The sequence below is a fragment of the Antennarius striatus genome, chromosome 21 (genome assembly GCF_040054535.1).
Source record: "Antennarius striatus isolate MH-2024 chromosome 21, ASM4005453v1, whole genome shotgun sequence".
NCBI classification, from domain to species: domain Eukaryota; kingdom Metazoa; phylum Chordata; class Actinopteri; order Lophiiformes; family Antennariidae; genus Antennarius; species Antennarius striatus.
In genome coordinates, this window is record NC_090796.1 from 17507304 (window position 1) to 17529060 (window position 21757).

Consider the following 21757-nt stretch of genomic DNA (forward strand, 5'->3'; position numbering starts at 1 on the left):
TATTTTGACAATAAGCAGCAAAACATGTAGGATTTTTATCTGATGCTCCAGGTAGAATAACTGACACACACGTCTCTTATTATCTGTCTATTAGGATTGTTTGGGGAGGAGTGATGAGAAGCTGCACATGCAGTGCTCCCACCAGGAGAGGGCGCTACAGTCCAGTAAAGGTGAGCTCCATTACAAATTTATTTAGAAATAAAGGTGTACCACAGGGAGAATGGAGGAGGGATCTTTTTAGGGGGAACTGAGCTCCCTCAGTGGAAGTTTGTGTTTTCTGAGTGTTTTAAATAGTTATTTTTATTTAACCAGGAAAAGTCACGCCTGTCCCTAAGCAAACATTTAGATTGTGTATATAGGGTCCTATAACATAATTACAGTTTTTAGTCTAGTGAAAAAATCCTACATGTCATCTGATGATCAACAAAACATTAGAACACGACGACACTGCAAAAACATCGTCGAGCATCAGCTTTAATGTCAGGTGCCATCACACACGCTCAGAATCTCCAGATTATAATCTCTTCAATCTGAAACACCAATGACAAGACTAGAAATGAGTGTTTCATCGCACGCGACGGGATCTCATTAAGAGTCTCGTGTCGGAGGGAGCATGAACACACCGCCTCTTGAACTGTAGAAGCAGCTGTGTGATGTAAACAAAGTGGAACCAAAAGCGTTGTCATAGCGATGGATAAAAAGGAAAAAAAGATGTGAAGAATTGATCAACGTGGGTTGTTGAGTAGCTAATCCTAACTGTCGCTTAACTGTTTTGGGATGATGTGAAAGTACAGGTAAACCTCAACCTCGTCGTTTTAAGTAACATGTTTTTTCTATCATATGTTCGTTTTCAAAAAAATACACGGAAAAATAAATTTTACAAATACTGGAATTGTAAAATCACTAGTAATCGTTAAAAGCATATCATATCATTATCAATATTTTTAGGCTCTCAAGGTCCAAATGTCTCAAAACAAATGAAAAAAGACGGGCGGTGAGCTTTAAAGGTAGGAGAAGTTCTAAAAAAAAAAGTTCTAGGAGTATTTGAACCACGGCCTGGAAAGCAATTTAAAATGTATTCATTTGTTTTTGTCTTAAAAACAGACATTAGGACTGGACGACATCGTAAATCACAGGCTGAGATGTTTTTGCAGTGTAGCAGCAAACATTCGCTCACAACGCTGACAGCACACAGTCAAAGCAGCGATCGGTTCTGCACATGAATCAAGGCCCAGTTCTTCAGTCACCGTGTGACTTGAGTGACATCACTACATCTCAGATGACATCATCACGTCTGAGGCTACAACCACTTGAGTCACACAAAACCACACCAGGAAAAGTTTGCCGTTCTGGATCGTTTGTTTGACTTACTTTCTGCCTCTGGTCGAGTTATAACTCCCGCCATATTTCTTCCGATTTAGGATGAGAGCAGCAATTTCTGGCACGTAGCGAGCAAACATGGCCTACATGCATGGAAAAGACAAAGAAAAGGGCATGCAGAGAAGGCTCTACTGCGGCGGAGGCAGCACAGCCTCCTTGAATACTTACTTTCTCCCATTAACAGCACTATAGGAACCACCATATTTCTTGCGGTTTCCTATTAACTCTATGATTTCAGGGACGTAGCTTGCAAACATGGCCTAAGGAAGAGATAGGAGACAGAAGAAGAGACTAAAAAATAGAAAAGCAAAGGAGAGCAGGTCCTTTCATTTGTGTCAGGATCATACGTGAAGTCAACGTGGCCACGTGGATGGAAATGAAATGGAAACCGTCAGACCGATATTTACGGGTATTTGGAGGAATAAAGGAGAGAAATGAAGCTCGTGAGCGTTTTGTGGATCTGTGACAGAAAATAAAAGTCAGAGGAATATAGAGAAGCCTTATGCGCCATGTTTCATCCAACAAACACGCGTCAGGTTGATTTGAGCAGCGCTGACAAATGGATGGCAGAAGTGAACTCTAAAGCAGCATCGCTTTTTGTTTTACGCTGTAGGATTTATTGTAGCATGTTTAATAAAAACACCATGAGAAGCAGATTATGGATTATAATTTAATGAAAGGAGTCCGTTAGTCTTCGGTTAATAGTAACTGTAATAATTATTAACTCCTCTCATGTTTGTTTTATCTTAACTTTCTCTCTCACTCGTTCTGGGTTTCAGAAACTGGCTGTTTAACCGTGACGCTCACGCTGACCTTCCCTCGCTGTGGAGGTGAGTTGACCTTAAAGTCTTCTGCCTCGTCTTAAAGTGTCTCACATACTTAAGGTGTTAAAGATGAAGTTTAAAATCCATTTGAGTCGTAGAACTTTAGTCGTGGTCGGTGCATTCTGATGAGGCGATTCAAGGACATCTAAAAGTCTCTTCGACCCTGTGATATTACGGGATGTCGGGGCGCTGCTAATCCAGTCCTGAGTAATACTTTATGATCCGGATAACGGCGTCCTCCAAACGATCTTTGTCTCCGTCCTTTATCAGGAGACTCTGGCAAATCCCAGAGAGGATGTTTTCTATTATTATTCCACAAAATATCTGCTTCCTGTTTAATATTAGTGAGTCTGATAACTTCGCTGCATCCATTAAGCCAGGCTTTAATAAATCACCCCTGTCTGGCTGTGTTTGTTGGAGGGGGGGGGGGGGTTAAACCACAAAATACGTAAAAGTTCTACATGTGACAACAGAATCAGGAAATAAGACAATAAAACAACAACATGCAACATCCAGCCGTCTCCTGGGACCGGATCACACCTGTACAGGTAGCAGGGGGGGTTTAAGGTGGAAGAAGAGGGATTTTTACCAAACCACCGAGGATGAAGAAGACCATGAACAGACGGCCCAGAGTGGTTTTAGCGTAAACGTCTCCGTAGCCAACGGTAGACATGGTGACCATAAGTAAGTAGACACATTCCCAGTAGGAAAGCGCCTGGGAATTTTGGAAGTTTTCCCATGGATCCCCTGAGTTTTCCACCTGGAACAGAGGAAGAACATTGGTAACCACAACCAGGAGAAAGTCTTTGATTACAAAACGTGACGCTCCGCCGTCTCACCAAATGAATGAAGCCCGCTGCCGTTAGCCATGTGCTAATGAAGATGGAACACAGGTTCACCAGCTTGATGGAGTTACTGTTCAAAAAAGAAGAACCAGAAGTAAGACATGAAAACAGGCTGTTGAAAAGGAAAAAGAAATCAATAACACTGTGAAAAGCTGCTGCATTTAATTAGAAGTTCAGTTTTCATTTAATTTCTACAGAACGGATGCCATTAAACTATATAAATATATTTATATAGACTAATGTAGATTTAAATGCATGCATTATCGTGCATCCCTGCATGAGTGCCGTTCTGTCTTTAGGTCTGAGCCAATGAGATTATGCTAAAAGAACTTCCTGACATCTGTGCAAAAAGCTTTGGTTCTAAGCGGCGAGGCGTCAAACGGAAAGCCGCCTCAATGTCAGACTTTATCAGACGGATCATACAACACAACACGCTACAGAACATACAGCGTATTCATGCTGCATTACATGCAAAGAAGGGAAGAAATATTCACTCACCTTGTTTTCAGAATATTCAAAAACTGTAATATTTCTGAGAACTGTATCAGCCTTAAGGCCCTTAAAAACCTCAAGCCTGTGAGGAAGAAAACATAAATGAGTTACTTCAAGATGGTTTAAAAAACAACAGCGTTCAGCAAACGCATCATCGGACGTACCTTTAATACTTTCATCCATGTTTGGCAACTTCATTGGATTCATATTGATTAAAAAATGTAATATTAAGTCTCTAATTTCATTAAAATCAAACAAGCTCAGCAATAGATTTCTGCTGGTCAGCCCTCAGCAGCGTTATTGACCCGATTGGCTCCCGACATGGACGAGATGAAAACCAGGATTAGAGGCAGGTGGACGCCGCCACGCCATCGATTCAGCAAACAGACGTGACGTCAAATCCAGATTTAGAACGCATTTAACGGAAGAATGAACAGATTCTGCTTCCAGAACACCTCAACCTGACATGTTTAAAATGTTCACACCCGCCGCAGTAAAACGACCCGTTCCAAAGCCAAACCGCACAAACCAGCGGCGTCACAGGAACCACTCAGCTGGAGAAAGGGAAGTAAATAATCTTTTCTAAAGCGACGTGTCTTTTCAAAGCTCACGTCTCGTTTCTAGTGAGCGTTTGCCAGATGGGTGACGTAAAACAAATCCTGAACCTGCTCCGGCTGACACGGCCCAAAGCCTCCGGACATGCCAGTTTTAGCGGAGATTCCCCTCCGATCACACGCCCTGCAGGTCTTACCCCAGTAGGAGATCACGTGGAAACACGCGCCCAGGTTGTACCAGATGCTGTCCTGGTCTTTCTCGCTTGCGTGGCCGTGACCCATCCTGACCCGGTAGCCCTTCTGGAAGAGCTCCCCGGTGGATTTCCTGCGCCTTCTTGTGTTGGAGACCGTCTGGGTGTGCGTCCCCCCATCCGGCCCTCTGTACACCAGCATCTTAGTGGGAATCATGTCTGGAGGTGAATGTCTGTCTTGGCTGTCCGGCTCTCGACTAAACCCACCGTCACGCTGGCAGCAGCCGACAGGTTGGCATCTTTTTTTTTTTTTTTTCAGAATGTGATTTCAGACCTTCATAGCATCCTCCCAGAGATGAGGCGTGTTCGGCCAGCTTAGAGCAAACCCTTTTCCCATCAGGATATTAGAGTTTAAGCTCCTTTAGGATTCATTCAGGGAAACGAAGAGGCCAGGCGGGTCTGTCCGTCAGCTGGCTCCACATCCCATAACCCCCCAACTGCTCTTCACAAACCAAATTTCATCCTCTAATCTTGGACGGGAACAGCCTGTGTCTTTGTCCCGTCGTGATGCGGACAGCCGGGAATGTTGAGTGTGGAAAAAAGACTCGCTCGGGCAACAAGAGTGTTTTTGTGTGGATTTAAAATCATTACAATAATCCCAAAATTAATCACAGTTGATGCAAAAGCTGCTTTTTGTTGTCGAGGCTACAATTAAAAGTGCAGCTTAAAAACAAGGCAGAAAAAAAACACAGAAACTGATGGAAAGTCTAGGAAGATGCGAGTGTGAAGATTATCAGATTATTACATTTAAATTTGCAGAAATTCTCATTTTTCCTCACTAGATTGTTTCATTTGAATCATTTATGCTGAAAGAAAAATAGAGAAAAGCATGAAAACTACATTTTAATTTATCCAAATGTTGAATCGTTTCCTATAAATTTAATCTGCATTAAATTCAGATTCAGATTAAATCCAATAACCTTAGATTATAACTCCAGGACTCTGAGTTTGATGAAATTAAAGGGAAGGAAGACTGATCAGAGACGTTCCAGTCAGTTCTGCCTCAAAGAGTTATTTTAATCTGTCAAGTTTTTCAAGTTTGGATCATTCTGTTTACTTTTTAAAAACAATTGAGAAAGAAAAAACGTCCTCCGGCATGACGGTGATGTAAACGGTCAAACCGTCATGAAAGATAACCTCCAGCGATCAGAACATGCAAAAATCACACCTGATGTTCCCATGATGACAGCTTCAGTTGGATTCAAACAGCCTGGAGGTAAAAACAGCCTGCAAACAACAAACTGACTCCTGACTGGGAGTCACTTTCCTCCCCTCTAAAGTACACCCTGTTTCCCCTCCATTCATCATCCGGCAGACGATTAACTTCTGACATTTAGTTTCAATTTAACGCTAAAAGCCACTTCCTGTTTCCGAAACCACCAAGACAAGAATCTCTTATCTGGGAAGTGATGTTCTTCTGAAACACATTCATCTCCTGTCAGACGAATGTTCCGCTTCTTTTCACACCTGCAGTAAAAATCGATGCTCAGCTTTATCATTTATTCACTGGGTGAGCCGTTGGTAAAAACTAGCCCAACAGTCAATAAGCGGCTCATCCGACGTTACCGATCGATGCAGGTTACGCTGTTTTCCACAGGAAAACGTGGATGCATGCATCAGTAAATCAACCTGCAGCGGGAATGAGTGTGTGTGTGTGTGTGTGTGTGTGTGTGTGTGTGTGTGTGTGTGTGTGTGTGTGTGTGTGTGTCTGCAGCAGCATTTGTATTTCAGTAAGCACAAGAAGTGAGCAACAACACAAAGAGAGCAACACCTACACATGAAGCAGCAACACAAACCAACGGCGTGCTCTGCAGCGTAACACGACCACGGACGGTCTGCTGAGGAGTGATGGCGTTAGCGACAGTCGCTCTGGAGGAGGCTGACGCTCTGAGAGCTCCACTGATTATCTCTGATCTCTGTTTGACGTGTTATACGTTCATATTTGATCCATTGTTAATTATTTAGAGGGAAACGTTTGTGCAGGACGGCATCTGTGCAGGAAAAAAAGACTAAACAAAGTAAAAGCAGAAGCACCAGAGGATCAAGAAACACCTCGTTTGGTATTTGATAGACTGATTGACCAGAATAATAAAATAATTTCAATCCACCAGTGACGGATTGCCCACAGTGATGTGAACACTAAACACACTCAGACGTCATTCACTAGCGCGGCCACTAGATGGCACCAGCAGCCAGCGCTACCTCCCCCTACCTTTATAATAATTGGAGGAAACACCCAACGTTATGCAACTAGAAAATAAAGACAGCAGGTTCTGGTGATGTTCCTCAACAACAACAACAGAAAGATCCCCAAACCCTCACGGAGATCTCCGGTGAGGAGCGTCACACACAAGCAGACAATCTGATGCAAAATTTCATAATGATAGTGAGGTCATTCACACAGTTTGGCGCTCAGATTATCAGGCGTGTCCGCTAGCAGCTGCCACACCCGTTGAATCCACTAGTGGGCGCCGCGACTTCTGAATAGAAGCTTCAGAGCATCCTTACCGAGCCAGCTCCTGTTCAGGTACACCGACACAAACACCGGAGGAACCGTGAAGAAGTCCACCACCGAGTTGACCTCCAGCCAGAACCACAGCTTGTCATTGGCTGCGATAAACTGTGGAGGGTGAGGGTCAAAGGTCAGATTGTTAAAGACAGCAGGCCGTAAATAAAGGTTGAGCTTCACTCACGCGGAGGCCGAAGTACAGCAAGAAGAAGATATTGAAGGCCATGTCGATCTGCAGCGTGAAGTCTTTGTAGAAGTTCTGACAGGACTCGATGGGACTGAAGGAGAAATAAAACTGTTAAAGGTGTGGAAAGAATTCAACAAGAAATATTTAATCAACAAGTAATTAGAGCAAGAGTTGCATTCTTCTACTCCTAAACTGGATTTCCAAAACAAGAGGAACTGATTTTTTTTTTCTGAAAGTGCAACAGCTGCTATCTTCAATTGTTTCTGTGGAGGAAGGACATGCAGTCATCATCACTCAGGCAGCAACTCATCCAGGTTCCTCATTAACCCTTAAATCACCGTCTGAAGCAACATCACATAATGAGAATGATCGTCTCCTGGACGGAGAGGCGGGGCCAGGCGGTCGCTTAAGGGTTAAACGCATGCATTGAGGTTGGGTTTGATGAGTTCAGGCATTCATAGCAAATTCTAGCAAAGCAGCGAAATCTCACCCTCGAAACGCTTGTTTCTGCACAAAGAGCTCAAATAAAGAGAAATAAACCAGGTAAATGTGGGGGGACAGGTTAGTGGAGGGGGGTCAGAAATATGAAAGAAAAGCACATATAAGGTGTGATAATTAATGCTCATAAATAAAGTATTTTAATGTGACCGACTGGAACCGGTCTAATAGATGAGAAGTGTCAGGAGTTAAATCAGGAGGTTATTATCCTCGCATCTCTTGAGGCTCGCTTTCATTTGTTCGTCTTCTTCCCGCCTCCTCCTCTCAGCAGCAACAATCTCCTCTCCTCTGTTTTTAATACCAATCGGATTAAAACCGATAGCTTTCGTTATGTAAAGAAAAAAAATCTAATAACCTGTGAGAACGCCGTCCTCGTGGAGTTTATCACAATAAAAAGGGATTATTTTGGCCTCCTCTGAGGCACGGCGGCGACGGCCGATGGATCTTCTGGATAACAAGATGAAGACTCATTGCTTCCATAAAGCTGCTAATACCATGAAAAATAGTAATGGGGCAATTCTCAGGTTTGAACACCTCGTGATTCACACATATGTGCAGCTGGATACAAATCTGGTTAAAAAAAAAGACATCCTGACATGTAGGATAGCTCTGCCCTCATTGGCTGTAACGATGCACCTCCCACACAAATCCCTGCCGTAGCCGGTGACAGGCCTACAGTGGAAGCAGAGCAGCAGCGCTAAATAATTGAGTTCCAGTAGACCTGGTTTGGAGGAGGACTGAGGCTGTTGTGGATCACAGCCCCGCCTGCAGCTGCTCCGATATCAGACTGACATCAAACAGAACGAGACGCAGACGTGATGTCTGCCGGTTCTGCACCTGACTGGACCCGCATCGGCTCCACCCGGCATCTTACGTTCAGGCAGGCAGCCAACCAATGTCTGCATGTTCTGTGTTCTGTGCCCCAGATGCATCACAGAAATAATCAGCACCAGAATTAGAAGCTTTCTGGCCTCTTTTTTTAGGTTTTTGGGTTTCTAGACCACAAACTCTCGTTGCCAAAACACGGCATGAAGGCGTGTGATGGATTCATCTTCACTGGGAGGACAGAAAAACCACAGCTCACCCATTAGCTACGTGTTTACAGCTCAATGTGGTATTTGCTGTTGCCCCCTAGTGGCCAGATTGACTCTGTTTTAACGCTGCTGAGATGGAACACGGAGTCCAGACCGGTCTAGGTTCATCCATACGAAGCGAACCCCCCCCCCCCCCCCTCTGGGACTTTATGGCCAGCTTCAGCTCCTCTGTGTGGATCTGAGAGTCGCTTCCAGCCGGGTCAGCCTGCCCATCACGCACCAGCCTCAGCAGCCCCACAGGACTAATTACAGGAAGCGCTGTATCTATTACAGTCTGCTGCCGCCAAGAGAGCAGCTAACCGCTGCTCTCAGGCTTTAAGTACTGGATGAGAAGTGGTGGGAAAATTCAGTCTGAACACAAGAAAAATGAAGTAGGACGAAGACCCTGGAGGGACGGATATGAACGTAAGTAGTGAGGCAGGTGCTGCAGCATCAGTCCTCATTGTTTATTCAACAGCCGCCCCTTCATGTCATGAAAAGGTTAACGATGGTGGTCAGAGGTCACCCTTCATCAGGTGAAAAGCTATCAGCGGCCCTTACAAGGGTCCTGAGAGCGGGACGCCACAGATGGCACCGGTGAGGATGTAACTCTACCTGAGCTGCTCTGGTTAATGAAACGAGACCATCGGAGCAAGCCGAGCCTCCAGCGCGGCGTGCTCTTAGGGAATAACCAATCAGCTGAGCAGCTGCCCCAGCGGCTCCATGTAAACCTTCATCCTCTGCTTCTTAACGGCCGTCCTGGTCGAGCCCCCCACCCCCACCCCCCACATCATCAAGCTAGAAGCGTCTTCCGCTTCCTCCCGTGTGACGACTGACGACGATTGTTTTCCAGCAGGAACTCGGGCCTTTCCGGCCCGTCTGACGGGCAGTGATTAAACAAATTTCATCAGCGAGGACTGTTTGTCACCAGTGACCTCAAAGCGGCCGCCTCGCCAAATCGCCAGCGAGGACATGTTCTCAAAAAGCTTACACGGAGCACAAATTACTGCTAATAGCGCCGCAGTATAGAAATAAGAGGATTTACGCTGTTTCTGAGGCTAATAGAAGTCAGGCCTTCCTGAATGAAACCAGCAGGATGTTCATTTCATCTCCACTGCTCAGGCTATCTCATCTTTTGGGTTTGGACAAAACTTGGGCGGCCTATGAACCTGGGCGACCCGGTTAACGTGAGCTAAAAGCACGGGTTCAGGAAGTGAACCCATGTCTTCAGGACTCGGAGGAGGAGTCAGCTGGAAAATTACCCATTATAATTCTGTCCTTGATTTGTTTTAAAGAACTTTCCCTATATTTCTAGGGATTTCCCCTAAGCACCCAAAAACAAGTTGATTTCCACAAATCTGTCGGGACCAGGTGGAACACGAGGGATCGCCCTATTTTATACTCTGGCCCGTATAACAGACGGAAGGTTTAATTCATTTTCCCTGAGGGAAAACAGACGAGCTGAAGGATTCTGGGAAGAGGAAATCAAAGTGGGTTCATGGGTGTTAACGTTCACGCGCCAACAGCTGATCTTCAGTTAGTCGGTCAGTGGTTTCAAACCGCAGACGTTAATCCAGAGTTGGTTCTGAGTCAGAGCAGCTGATGTATGACATATATACTCACTCGGAGGAGTCAATGAAGTAGATAACAAGCGCTCCGATGCTGAGAGCGAACACCAGCACCACCTGGAAGGAACAGAAAGGAGACGTTTGATTCAGTGTTCATCCAGGATAAAATTATCCAGAATAGAAATGTACGTTTATATGAAGTCAAGACCAGAAACGTGGTTCTTGTGGTGTTCTCTGCAGTTTATAGACAGGACCGTCTATAGACAGGTACAGCTTTAAAACAGGTGCGGTTTATGTTCAGGTGTAGTCAATAGTCCGGAAATTATGGTAATCTTAATCTACCTTATATGTGAAAGTTACCACAAATTAAATAAATAAACGTATGAAATGAACAAAGGCACAGATGGAGATTTATTTTCAAAGTTGCTTGAACAAATGGAGACGTTTAAATCTGTCAGAATGCGGGGTCTTTATTTTAAGGGGAACAAATGTGACGGCAGCAGCGTCTCCTCTCCCTCAGTCGTGTTCTCTGGAGCTGCGACAGACCTTGATGAAGCTGCTGGATCCGTGTTACATAAACCAGAAAGGACGAGTAGCAGTTTGGATCGGCAGCGTCGCCAACACTCATCCGTTACTGCACATTTGGCGGTGTAAATAAATACGCAGGAGCCTGGCTCATGGAGTCAGCTGGCAGCAGAGGAGTGGGCGAGGCGACAGAACCACGCTTCAGCTTTCACCGACACCAACGAAGAAGAAGGACGCGGCGGCAGGGGAGACGCCGCCGAGTAGAAGTCAGCCTGGAGGAGCGGATGGGAGGAGCAGGGGGAGCTGGGTAATAATAAACATGAGATCCAGAGGTGTTAGCGAACAGAGGAGGAGACGTCAGGTGACAGCTCAGGTGAAACCTGGAGGATGAAGAGGAGCTGAATAAAGAAGAGGAATGATCTGAACGTCTGGAGGGGGGAGGACTTCCTGTTGAGTCAAAGAAGTTTTTAATCATTTTTAATAAAGGACGTCAAACGATGCAACAACCAAACATCAGGGCCGATGAAGACGAGGGCGAGGGGACGACCCCACCTGGTCTTCATCCAGTGAGAAATGACACAATGGCCGTCCTGAACAAGACGCCAGCCGCCATCCATAATGAATGAGCCCGGCCCAATTCATTTCCATGATGTGAAATCGTATTGTCAACCCGCAACCACCGCCGGCTCCCTAATGACAAAGAGCGCCGCATCCATTTTTAATGGACGCCTCTTCTCTGAGAGCCACAAAAAAAAAAAGCCTGTTTCCCTCCAAACGGTCCTGGTTTAGGAACTGGAAACGGTCCCGACGGCGGCGTGACCCTGAAGGCATCTCGCCGCCGCCGGAGGACGATTCAGACAGCGGTAAATAAAACCCGGAGGTGGCAGGAATTCATCCGTCATCTCAATCACATCCGTATCTTCAGCCGCGGCGTCCGTCTGCTGACAGGTGGCTCCGCCCACGAGACACATCCAGATTGGTCTCAGAGACGAGCAACTGCTGCATGATGGGATACTAACGCTCCTCGTGAGCAGAAAACACACTTGTTGTCATTCATTTGTGATGTTTTGATGTGTTAATAATCTCAGGGTGTGACCTCACGCCCAGGTGGGCGGTTCCCTCCTGACCGGCTGAGCAGCTGATGCTGATTGACAAAAGTTCTGAGACGGACTCACCTGGATCCACGATTTGAAGGTTTCTTTTCGTGACCCCTGACCTATGCTTCCCCCAACACTTACGGAGATTCAGGTGTGGCCATTACCCGCCTCTCCAAGGGGGCGGGGTCATGTTATTTTGGGTGGCAGCATCTAAAACAGGGTTGCGAGGGTCCCCGGGTCGGTGTGTTCCTCTACCCTTGACGCCTGTCATCGATGGGATGCCACAGATTTCATCACATCCCGTTCAGACGCTGACAGGAGCACACGCCTCCACGTGGAACGCCGTCCTGCAGCGGCGAGCTGCCGGCTGACCTCAGGACGCCCTGAACCCCACAGGGTCCATCCGTCTGTCCTCGAGAGCCACTCCGGTGGATTTGACATTTTGGACACACAAGAGACTGCAATAAAAATCAATGTGGCTTCCTGGAGCTGAATAGAGCAATTACAGCTGAGTGGACGCCGCGTTCTCCTTCAGATTTCTATCTCAGAACCAGGAACCCGGTTTGAAAGCGAGGGACGCTCGCTGAATGCTGATCAGGAGTCAGACGGCGTGCGCATCCGAGGACGCTTTAATTCCCTGGATTATTCTATTACTTTAATAATCGTCCTTCGAATGATGACAGAACGCTCGCCGTGATGAAACCTGAGGGACACCTTCATCATAACTCCTCACCGACCAGACGTCTCTGCCCGTCGTCCGGGGCAACGGCGGCCCTGACTAAAGCAGGCGGTGGATGTTTGGGACGCTTGGCGTGAACAGCTGACGTTTGTCATGTGACGTGACGCCACAACCTCAAGCTGTTGTTGTTGTTGTTGTTGACAGCTCAGGGTAACCGAAGCGTCGCCGCCACCCCTGACCTCCTGACGACCTCTCAGAGACTGAACCGTCTGTTTGGAACCGGGGCGAGAACCGAAGATAGACGCACACACGACCAGCAGGGGGGGTCGTCCTGATGGCGTTGCTAGGAACCAGTTGTGAATGAGACATCTGGTCTTTTCTGATTGGATGAGACAATCATTAAACAGCTATTTTGTGTGTCAAACCTACGGCGGCGAGAAGTTTGCTATAGATTCTACCTACAGATTTGAGCTTGAGTTTATTTCTCCGTACTGCATGAATTGCAATAATATGAGTTTGGGTTTCATTCATGGACTCCAAATCCTGCTAGTTGATGAAAAGGAATTCATGTATGTTTAAAAGAAAATAAAAACTTTAAAACAATCTGCACAGAATTATTTACGTCCCGACTCGCAAACGTTGAAGACAGTGAATAGAAAAATCTTCTTTAAATTCGTTGTGGTCTAATGCCCGGCGTCAATCAATGCCGATAAAACCTGTATTTAGCAGCAGATTGATATGAAGTCAATATTATGTTTCACCTGCTCCAGAAATCAATTAATGTAGCTTTAAGTTGACTTAACCGTGACTCATGGGCGATGGATCCACAGGGTTAAAGCACAAAATGAAATATTTACTGTGATCTTCGGGGCATTTTTTAAAAATTTTATTACGAAAAGAAGAGAGGAGCCCGTGGGCTGAGATGATGTGAATTCATCAGATCTGCTTGAATCTAAACCTCTCTGGCAGGAAGTGTGAAATGAGTCATCACGGGATACGATAACAATCAGATTGCATAATGGCTGGCGGTATTGACGACAGCAGCAGCAGGGCGATGAACGTTATACAAGCTGCAGACGTGTTTGCTGTGAAATTGGCTCATGTGTGTCACTCAGATCATGCCTATATTTTTTTGGTCACCAGTGATTCACGACCGAAGAAAAGCTGAAGGACAAGGAGCTCGAACGTCCGGCGGGCTGAGGGGTCGAACGTCCGGCGGGCTGAGGGGTCACGACCCGACGGAGGCCGTCCTCCACCGTCCTGTTTGCCAGAGAGACGAGCAGCGAGGTCAAACCTGGAGGTACTTCAGAGTAAAAGTCATAGAAATAGAAACGTGGGATTTGATCCCTGACTGAGACAACAGCTGGCTGAATTCCTGAGGACAGGTGTCCCATTGGCCACGCCCACCTGCACTTCTTCCTTAAAAAAAAGGAGCATCGCAGATATCTTTGCCGATCAAACACTTTTTGCTCAGCAAAATCTGTTGTTGCTATGACAACAGTAAACCCTGTTTGTTTACACTGATGTTCAAATCAGCTGTTAGACGCTGATGTTTGGGTGTAATTGTGCAGCTGATCCGATGACATGGGGAGATATTAGATTTCATGGCACCAATATAAACTGGGAATCCCTAACTGGGTGTAATATTTCCTGCACTGGATTGTTTCCCGGGACCGAAACGTTGTCCTGACGTCATCGGAGGTCGTGCTTTCTGAACTATGACCCTCAGAGTAAAAGCGTTCGGTGGGCTTAGAGGAATAAAGGCAGATTATTTCTTTGTCCTCATGGCAGGGGGAATAGCTGCCGCCCACGGTTATGGGACCGCAGCAATTTTCCCAATCACGCTCCTACATGATTTGGAAAAAAATTCCAGAAATGTCTCTCAGGTTGATCCGGAAATCCAGGGCCTTTTCTTGTCTTTAATGTCAGAGCGGCGCCTCTCCTGGTATTTAACAGTCAATTAAGAGTTATTATTTATCATCAGTCTGAATCTGAGCTTCCGGTAGAACAATCCTCTCCCCTGCAGGATCAGAACTTTGTTTTTGATAATTAAAAGCGGACTCCATTCCGGTTCCTGCAGCAGCTCATTAGGAGGTTGTGCTTGGAGCTTTTCACCATCGCAACGCGACCACAGGGCGCTGCCGAGGGAACGGGAACACGTTCCACAAACGCTAAACACCGGGGACGTCACGTCACGGAAAGGACAACAAGCCTGTGTGGAAACCTTTCAACACAACATCTGGTTTCCTCCTCTAAACGCTCACGGATTGTTTTATGACATGGCCTTCCACTTAAACGTGAGATTAGGATTATTGTTTTTATTTACATGCAACCGTCTCCACTGGTGGACACCACCCACACGGATGTCATCCTGCTGCACGGAGGGTGGATGTAGATGAATTCCTATTTTATTATTTTGGAGGCACAGCTGAGAGATTGTGACAGAAAATAATGAAATTAAAGTCATTAAATTCAATTAACACACATCTAAGTGTGCAACATCTAAATGTCTGGATCCATTTCCATCCCAGAATGCAATGGTTTCTTCAAAACACCCCCCCCTCGCCCTTGCAGGCCCTCCCATCAAATGTAGTGCTAATGCAATGCAACCATCAGGGGGATGTTGTGTTTAGGTGCAGTGACGCGACGGGGAAACGGGGCGGTCTCAGTGGAGGTTGGGTCTGGTCTTTATATTTAGTCTGCCTCAGATGATGAGGGAATATGATAACAGGCTAATGATATCATTATTAGCTTTCTGTTAGCACACACTCTGTGGTGATGAAAACAGCAGGTCCAAAATAAGCGCTGAACTTTCTGCAGCAGCTGCGCCGCGGATGACAGAACACGTTTGATGCACGTTGACTCTCAGTGATGCTCTGCGAAGGCGACATGTGCAAAGATTAAAAATACCTCATGCATGTTTTTTGGAGGAAAGGGACGTGAACAGAGTCCCTGAACGCACCAGAGGAAAATGTTGCTATAACGAAGCGCTGCCCCGAGACGGGAGCCTGGCCTGGGGGACGCGCCTGCAGGGACTCCACAGCTGATCACACTTCCTGATTCATCCGGCGACCCGACGTCAACACGCCGCGCTCTAATCTGTGCTGCTCAGTGAACTTCAAAACACACAGCGTGGATTAACAGGCTCCTGCAGCGCTCTGCCGGGAATCCGAAACACAGAAAAAGATTCTTCAGCATGCTGGAAGGAAAGGAGTGGGTTCAAGGGTTTGTGAGCGAATGTTGTTGACAGGGATGAGCTCATCAGGCGGGGGAAACGCAACGCAACCCGCTGCGCTGTCAAAACACACGCTGGTTATTCTCTAAAGACGTCTACGTACACGAGAACAGCAGCAGGGGGGGGGAGAGGAGGCTGGGATCACAGCGTGGGGAAGACCACAGGTTTTCATCACCACAAACTTTCTACAGTCAAGACTTCATATCACCAAATGATGAAATATCATCCGAACAATGATCTGATGTCTCCAATCAACGACGTCTGCCCCTCCCCAAAGACATGAGACGTTTAGTAAAGTAATGAATGGTTTGATATAGAGTTTGAAATTTGTCACTGCTTTGGTATCATAACTCATTACACTGAGATGCTGAGTCGCTCTGATGAGAAAGTGTCTGAATATCATGACTCATCGGATGATTTGTAAGACTTCTTTATTGGGAGGTGAACAGAGTCCAGGATGCTCAGATCGGAGACCGGATCTCGTTCTTTACCACGTGTTGGTGGATGGATACAACATCAGTGAGACCGGATCTCGTTCTTTACCACGTGTTGGTGGATGGATACGACATCAGTGAGACCGGATCTCGTTCTTTACCACGTGTTGGTGGATGGATACGACATCAGTGAGGCCGGATCTCGTTCTTTACCGCGTGTTGGTGGATGGATACGACATCAGTGAGGCCGGATCTCGTTCTTTACCACGTGTTGGTGGATGGATACGACATCAGTGAGGCCGGATCTCGTTCTTTACCGCGTGTTGGTGGATGGATACGACATCAGTGAGGCCGGATCTCGTTCTTTACCGCGTGTTGGTGGATGGATACGACATCAGTGAGGCCGGATCTCGTTCTTTACCGCGTGTTGGTGGATGGATACGACATCAGTGAGGCCGGATCTCGTTCTTTACCGCGTGTTGGTGGATGGATACGACATCAGTGAGGCCGGATCTCGTTCTTGACCGCGTGTTGGTGGATGGATACGACATCAGTGAGGCCGGATCTCGTTCTTTACCGCGTGTTGGTGGATGGATACGACATCAGTGAGGCCGGATCTCGTTCTTTACCGCGTGTTGGTGGATGGATACGACATCAGTGAGGCCGGATCTCGTTCTTTACCGCGTGTTGGTGGATGGATACGACATCAGTGAGGCCGGATCTCGTTCTTTACCGCGTGTTGGTGGATGGATACGACATCAGTGAGGCCGGATCTCGTTCTTTACCGCGTGTTGGTGGATGGATACGACATCAGTGAGGCCGGATCTCGTTCTTTACCACGTGTTGGTGGATGGATACGACATCAGTGAGGCCGGATCTCGTTCTTTACCGCGTGTTGGTGGATGGATACGACATCAGTGAGGCCGGATCTCGTTCTTTACCGCGTGTTGGTGGATGGATACGACATCAGTGAGGCCGGATCTCGTTCTTGACCGCGTGTTGGTGGATGGATACGACATCAGTGAGGCCGGATCTCGTTCTTTACCGCGTGTTGGTGGATGGATACGACATCAGTGAGGCCGGATCTCGTTCTTTACCGCGTGTTGGTGGATGGATACGACATCAGTGAGGCCGGATCTCGTTCTTTACCGCGTGTTGGTGGATGGATACGACATCAGTGAGGCCGGATCTCGCTCTCGTTGGTGGAGTAAAGACGTAGCTTGTGTGTTCTCTTGACTTTTGCGTTTCTTTTTATTCTTTATTATTGTTTACGTAACTTGTATGTAATTAATTATACAAAGGTAAAGTCTGCATGTCTATTGGTTGATAAAAAATGTTGGGGTTTTTTCATAATTTAGGGGTTTTACAGCTTTTTCACTTGGCTGAAATGGATTAAAATTATTATTTTAAATGGGGAAATGTTTGACATTGGAGTTCAGTCACAGAACGTACTAAACTTGTATCTCCAGGTTCTACTGTAGGTTCTACTGTAGGTTCTACTGTACTTTAAACTGTCTCTACATCCTGTGAGCAGCTGGTGAATGATGGCGGTGAACAGCCTGATGCCTAGCATCCAGTCTTTCTCCATATTGCACACATATTTAAAAAATGATGCAGGTTAAAGCACTCAGAAACCAAACCCTCCCATAACGCCTTGGCAGCTGCACACGAGTGCTCAGTTTGTGTTTCATGTTGTGTAGGATGGACTGTAACTACCCGACGCCTGAAACCCGACCCCCTGTTTGTTTGACACGGGTCACGGTACACAGCGAGCGACCCGATCCGCCGCGTTCACTCTAAGCTGTGAAAACAACCGCTACCCTTGAACACATCTATTTTCCCGTCGGACTCCTGCTCCCTGGTTCGGTCCCGACCCTACCGGACCAGAACGGACCGGTTCCATCATGAAGAGACTTATTCTGCTGGCACCGGGGCCATTATTCAGCTTTTAAAAACCCACAATCGAAACACACAGCTCAGTCGCACAAATCCCTCGGCAGCTCAGCCTTGATTTAAAGTCATCCTGGAAGCAGCCCAAACGCTCTCACCGCTCCGGCTGGGAGGGGATGGATGTGTCTCCCCAGGCCTCTCACCGGCCGCCTCTGAAATATGAGGCGGAAATTCGCTGAGAACATAAAATTAAGGGTATAAAAACGATGCCAGTCATCCACGTGACGACTTGCCCGTCCTGCAGCTCTCTGGAGATGAGAGAAAATCTGCCCTGCACCATCCATGGAAATAGAAATTCCCATCCTGTTGTCACCTTAGTCATGTTTCGCAGAAGAAGTCAGAGGCAGCATTTATTTTAAGGGTGGAGGAGATGCAGGATGCATGAAGTCAGCAGCAGGAAGAACAACAAAGAGAACAACCAATGGACAAAAACAGCTTTTCAGAGTCTCCAAGACCTCCGATGCTCAAAAAAATGTTAGCGAGCTTTCCAATTCCTTTCGTTGCTCAGGATGCTAAAATGCTAAAATGATTCAGAACTTTTTGATAAAAGTTGTAAACGGTCATGTGACCAGTTCATAAAAATCCTTATTATCATCCTTTAACCAAATCCTAACTTTCTCCAACGGCTTGAACATTAATTAAATGGAATAAATGAATGAATTTCTATTCCATTCAAAGCTGCAAAATTACCTTTCTGCCTGAGGGAAAGAAAAACTGTGAGTTTGATGATTGTTAAAGAAATTAGTGACGGTTGAGAAATTCATAATACCCCTCATCAATTGGAGTTTTGGGTGCAGCAAGAATACTCCCTCTTCCTCGCTCTGAATGGAACGCCCCTCCAGAAATTACACCCCACCGACCTGCTGAAACCTGCTGAGCATGCAGACAAGTCAAATAAATCAAATACTGTACTTGGAGAAATAGTTTCTTACGATCGTTTTAAGTGTTTAAAAGCTGTGTTCTTAAACACCGTATGAAGTCATGTTGACATTTACAGCTCAGAAAATGATTCAGCTCATAAAAGAGAAAAGTCGGACAAAGATCCACCTCAGCTGCTTTGTGAGGCCTGAGCTAAAACATACAACATGCGAGCTAACGTGCACACAAAGCTAATATGCTAATGTTTGTTTGAAGTCCTGTGGAAAGAAGGCGAAATATTCTGCAGATTGTGACACTCAAGTGAAGACAGGAAATTGCCTTAAGTCATTTATAGAGCAGCAAAATGACTTCAGGAGATGTGAACAGGATGCTTGTTTGCTTATGCTGAGCAGACGCAGCAAAAATAGGAGATGCCAACAAGGTGCTAATTCACTAATGCTAAGCAGATGCATCAAAAATGACTTCAGGACATGCTAACAAGAGGCTTGTTTGCTAATGCTAAGCAGATGCAGCAAAAACAGGAGATGCCAACAAGGTGCTAACTTGCTAATGCTAAGCAGATGCAACAAGAATGACTTCAGGACATGCTAACGAGGACATGCTAACAAGGAAATTGCCTGAAATCAATTATAGAGCAGCAAAATGACTTCAGGACATGCTAACAAGAGGCTTGTTTGCTAATGCTAAGCAGATGCAAAATTAAAGGTTTCGGTGTGTACAACGTTGGTTATTGTAGTGCATCCTGTTAGCATGCTGCTAACAGGATGCACTACAATTTCTGGTTTGGAGTCGATGAGTTTAGAGGAGTGAGAGGAACGGGACGCGCTACAGCTGCTTTTAAAAATATAGACCTTATCGAGTCTTTTTACAGCCTGGGGTTCATTCAGTTTTATTTTCATTTTAAACACGAATTTGAGATATACAAAAAATTTTTTTTTGCTTCATAAAATAAATTTTCTACGTTAATGATAACGTCACAGTATGGTGTCTGAGGGCGTCAGAAGCAGCATCAGGCTCACGTCATTTCTTTTCTGGGGCGCGGCAGCTGCTGCCACCCGAAAATAGAGGAAGACTTGGGGGCAGGCGGGTGAGGGGGCGGGTGAGGGGGCGGGTGACGCCCCGTGTTGTCGAGGGTGTTGCTCTTTGTTCTGCGGTGAAAGTCACACGACCCTCTTGGCAGTCACGCCCACAGTGTCCCATTGGCGCCGGCACCCGGGTAGAATATCCGTTACGTCGAACCCGTCACGAAGCCGGTCATCATCCGTCACGATAAATCAGCAGGAAGATGAAGGTGAACCTCCATCACCTTCATCGCCTCCAAACACACCTCTGCTGTCGTCACTCCCCTCCTCTCTTCCCCCTGAATTCACTCTCATCAGACAAAAAGCTTTTCCGTGTCGTGGCACCACCGCTCACCGAGGAGGAGGAGGAGAAAGAGGGAGGAGCAGGAGGAGGAGTCGAGTTGATGATAATGCCCCTCTGGTCCACTAGTGATTTGGTTCGGAGCTCTTTCCTCTCGTCGCCAATTCACCAACATCAGACGGACGACCTCTTGACCCCAGATGACCCTGAATCAGCAGCACTTCTTACTTGACAACTGCTGCTGCTGCTGATGATGATGGTGATAATGGCGATGATGATGATGATGTCTTCAGATGCCATCTGCACATAATCACGATAAACTCATTGACTCTCTGTGAATCAGAGATGGATGATGGAAGAAGAAACCACTTTAATGTCTCTGGTCAAGAAGAACAAGTCGTTCTGTGTTCCTGCAGTTTGACCCGTTCAGATTAATTTAATCAGATTATCTACAAAATAAAATGTGATATGAAGATTATCACTGAATGTCTTTAAAAAAGTGCAAAAATAGTTGACATTTAAGCAGTAAGAAGACAAACTTAGTGGATTCTAGTTTCCATGAATTTTTGGACTCAAACTTCTATGCCTGTTTTTCCGGGCGGAGGGATCGGATCAGAATTAATAGCTCTGCGCCCCCCAGACCCCCCTCTGGGGCCAAACCTACGTAGGATAAATGTCACTCAGCGGGGTCTCCTCATTTAGGAGACAATGTTTCCCCCAGCGACCAGCAGACTCCTCCGTCTCTCTCGTCTACATTTTGATGATTCCGATCCCGAGGGAGGAGGACAAGAAATAGACGCGTGACATTAGCGGGGAGCTGCCGGCGCCGCTGGCTGGGGCACAAGCTGCCACCACCTGCCCCGCCGGTGTCAGGAGGTGTGTTTGTTTTGACGCGAGCAAACAGTCATGTGATGACATTTTCGGTGAATGGAAGGCGGGCCTGGTTCATGGAAACGCCACCGATGAGCCCGACCTGAAGGGAACCGTCCTGGTCCGACATGAAGCTTTTGTGTTCCAGACGCCTGCAGGTTTGGAGGTCGTCAGGACGTGTCCTTCCACCAATCAAATAGTCCCACCGGCGGGGTTGCTCTTCTACAAATGCCTGCAATGCAAGACCAGTCGGGCAAATGAACATCAGGCATCGGCGCCGTCCTCAGGGCCGCATGCACCTGTTTGTCACTCAGCATCCACAACGAGAGGCGGGTGTCGCTATCAGCTCGAATATCAACACCCCCCCCATATTATTGAAAAGAGAGTTTATGGAGTTCAGTGAGGGTGAAAAAAGTCTCAAATGTCATTCAGGCGATGCTTTAAAAACGTTCGGTTCAATCTCGGGAACAGAAAGGACGCAGGTGAGGATGTGGGAGGAGCAGCTCACCCCCCCTCCCCATACTCAAATAGAAAATAATACGAAC

The 21757-nt window shown here is 46.5% G+C and overlaps 1 protein-coding gene across 8 annotated transcripts in view; it reads right to left on the reverse strand.

The window, feature by feature from the left end:
* LOC137588162 (calcium-activated potassium channel subunit alpha-1a-like) overlaps positions 1-21757 on the reverse strand; it is a 55081-nt gene that overhangs the window by 24721 nt on the left and 8603 nt on the right. For 5 of the 8 annotated variants that reach the window (XM_068305045.1, XM_068305044.1, XM_068305043.1 and 2 more), the window contains exons 3-9: positions 10237-10298; positions 7040-7133; positions 6855-6966; positions 3548-3623; positions 3044-3119; positions 2794-2964; positions 1549-1640 (exon numbers count right to left, since the gene is read on the reverse strand). In XM_068305045.1, the coding sequence (XP_068161146.1) occupies positions 1549-1640; positions 2794-2964; positions 3044-3119; positions 3548-3623; positions 6855-6966; positions 7040-7133; positions 10237-10298 (683 nt within the window). Of the gene's footprint in view, positions 1-1371; positions 1464-1548; positions 1641-2793; positions 2965-3043; positions 3120-3547; positions 3624-4292; positions 6784-6854; positions 6967-7039; positions 7134-10236; positions 10299-21757 lie in introns of those variants that run through there. The other 3 variants (XM_068305046.1, XM_068305041.1, XM_068305047.1) reach the window with 2 other exon arrangements.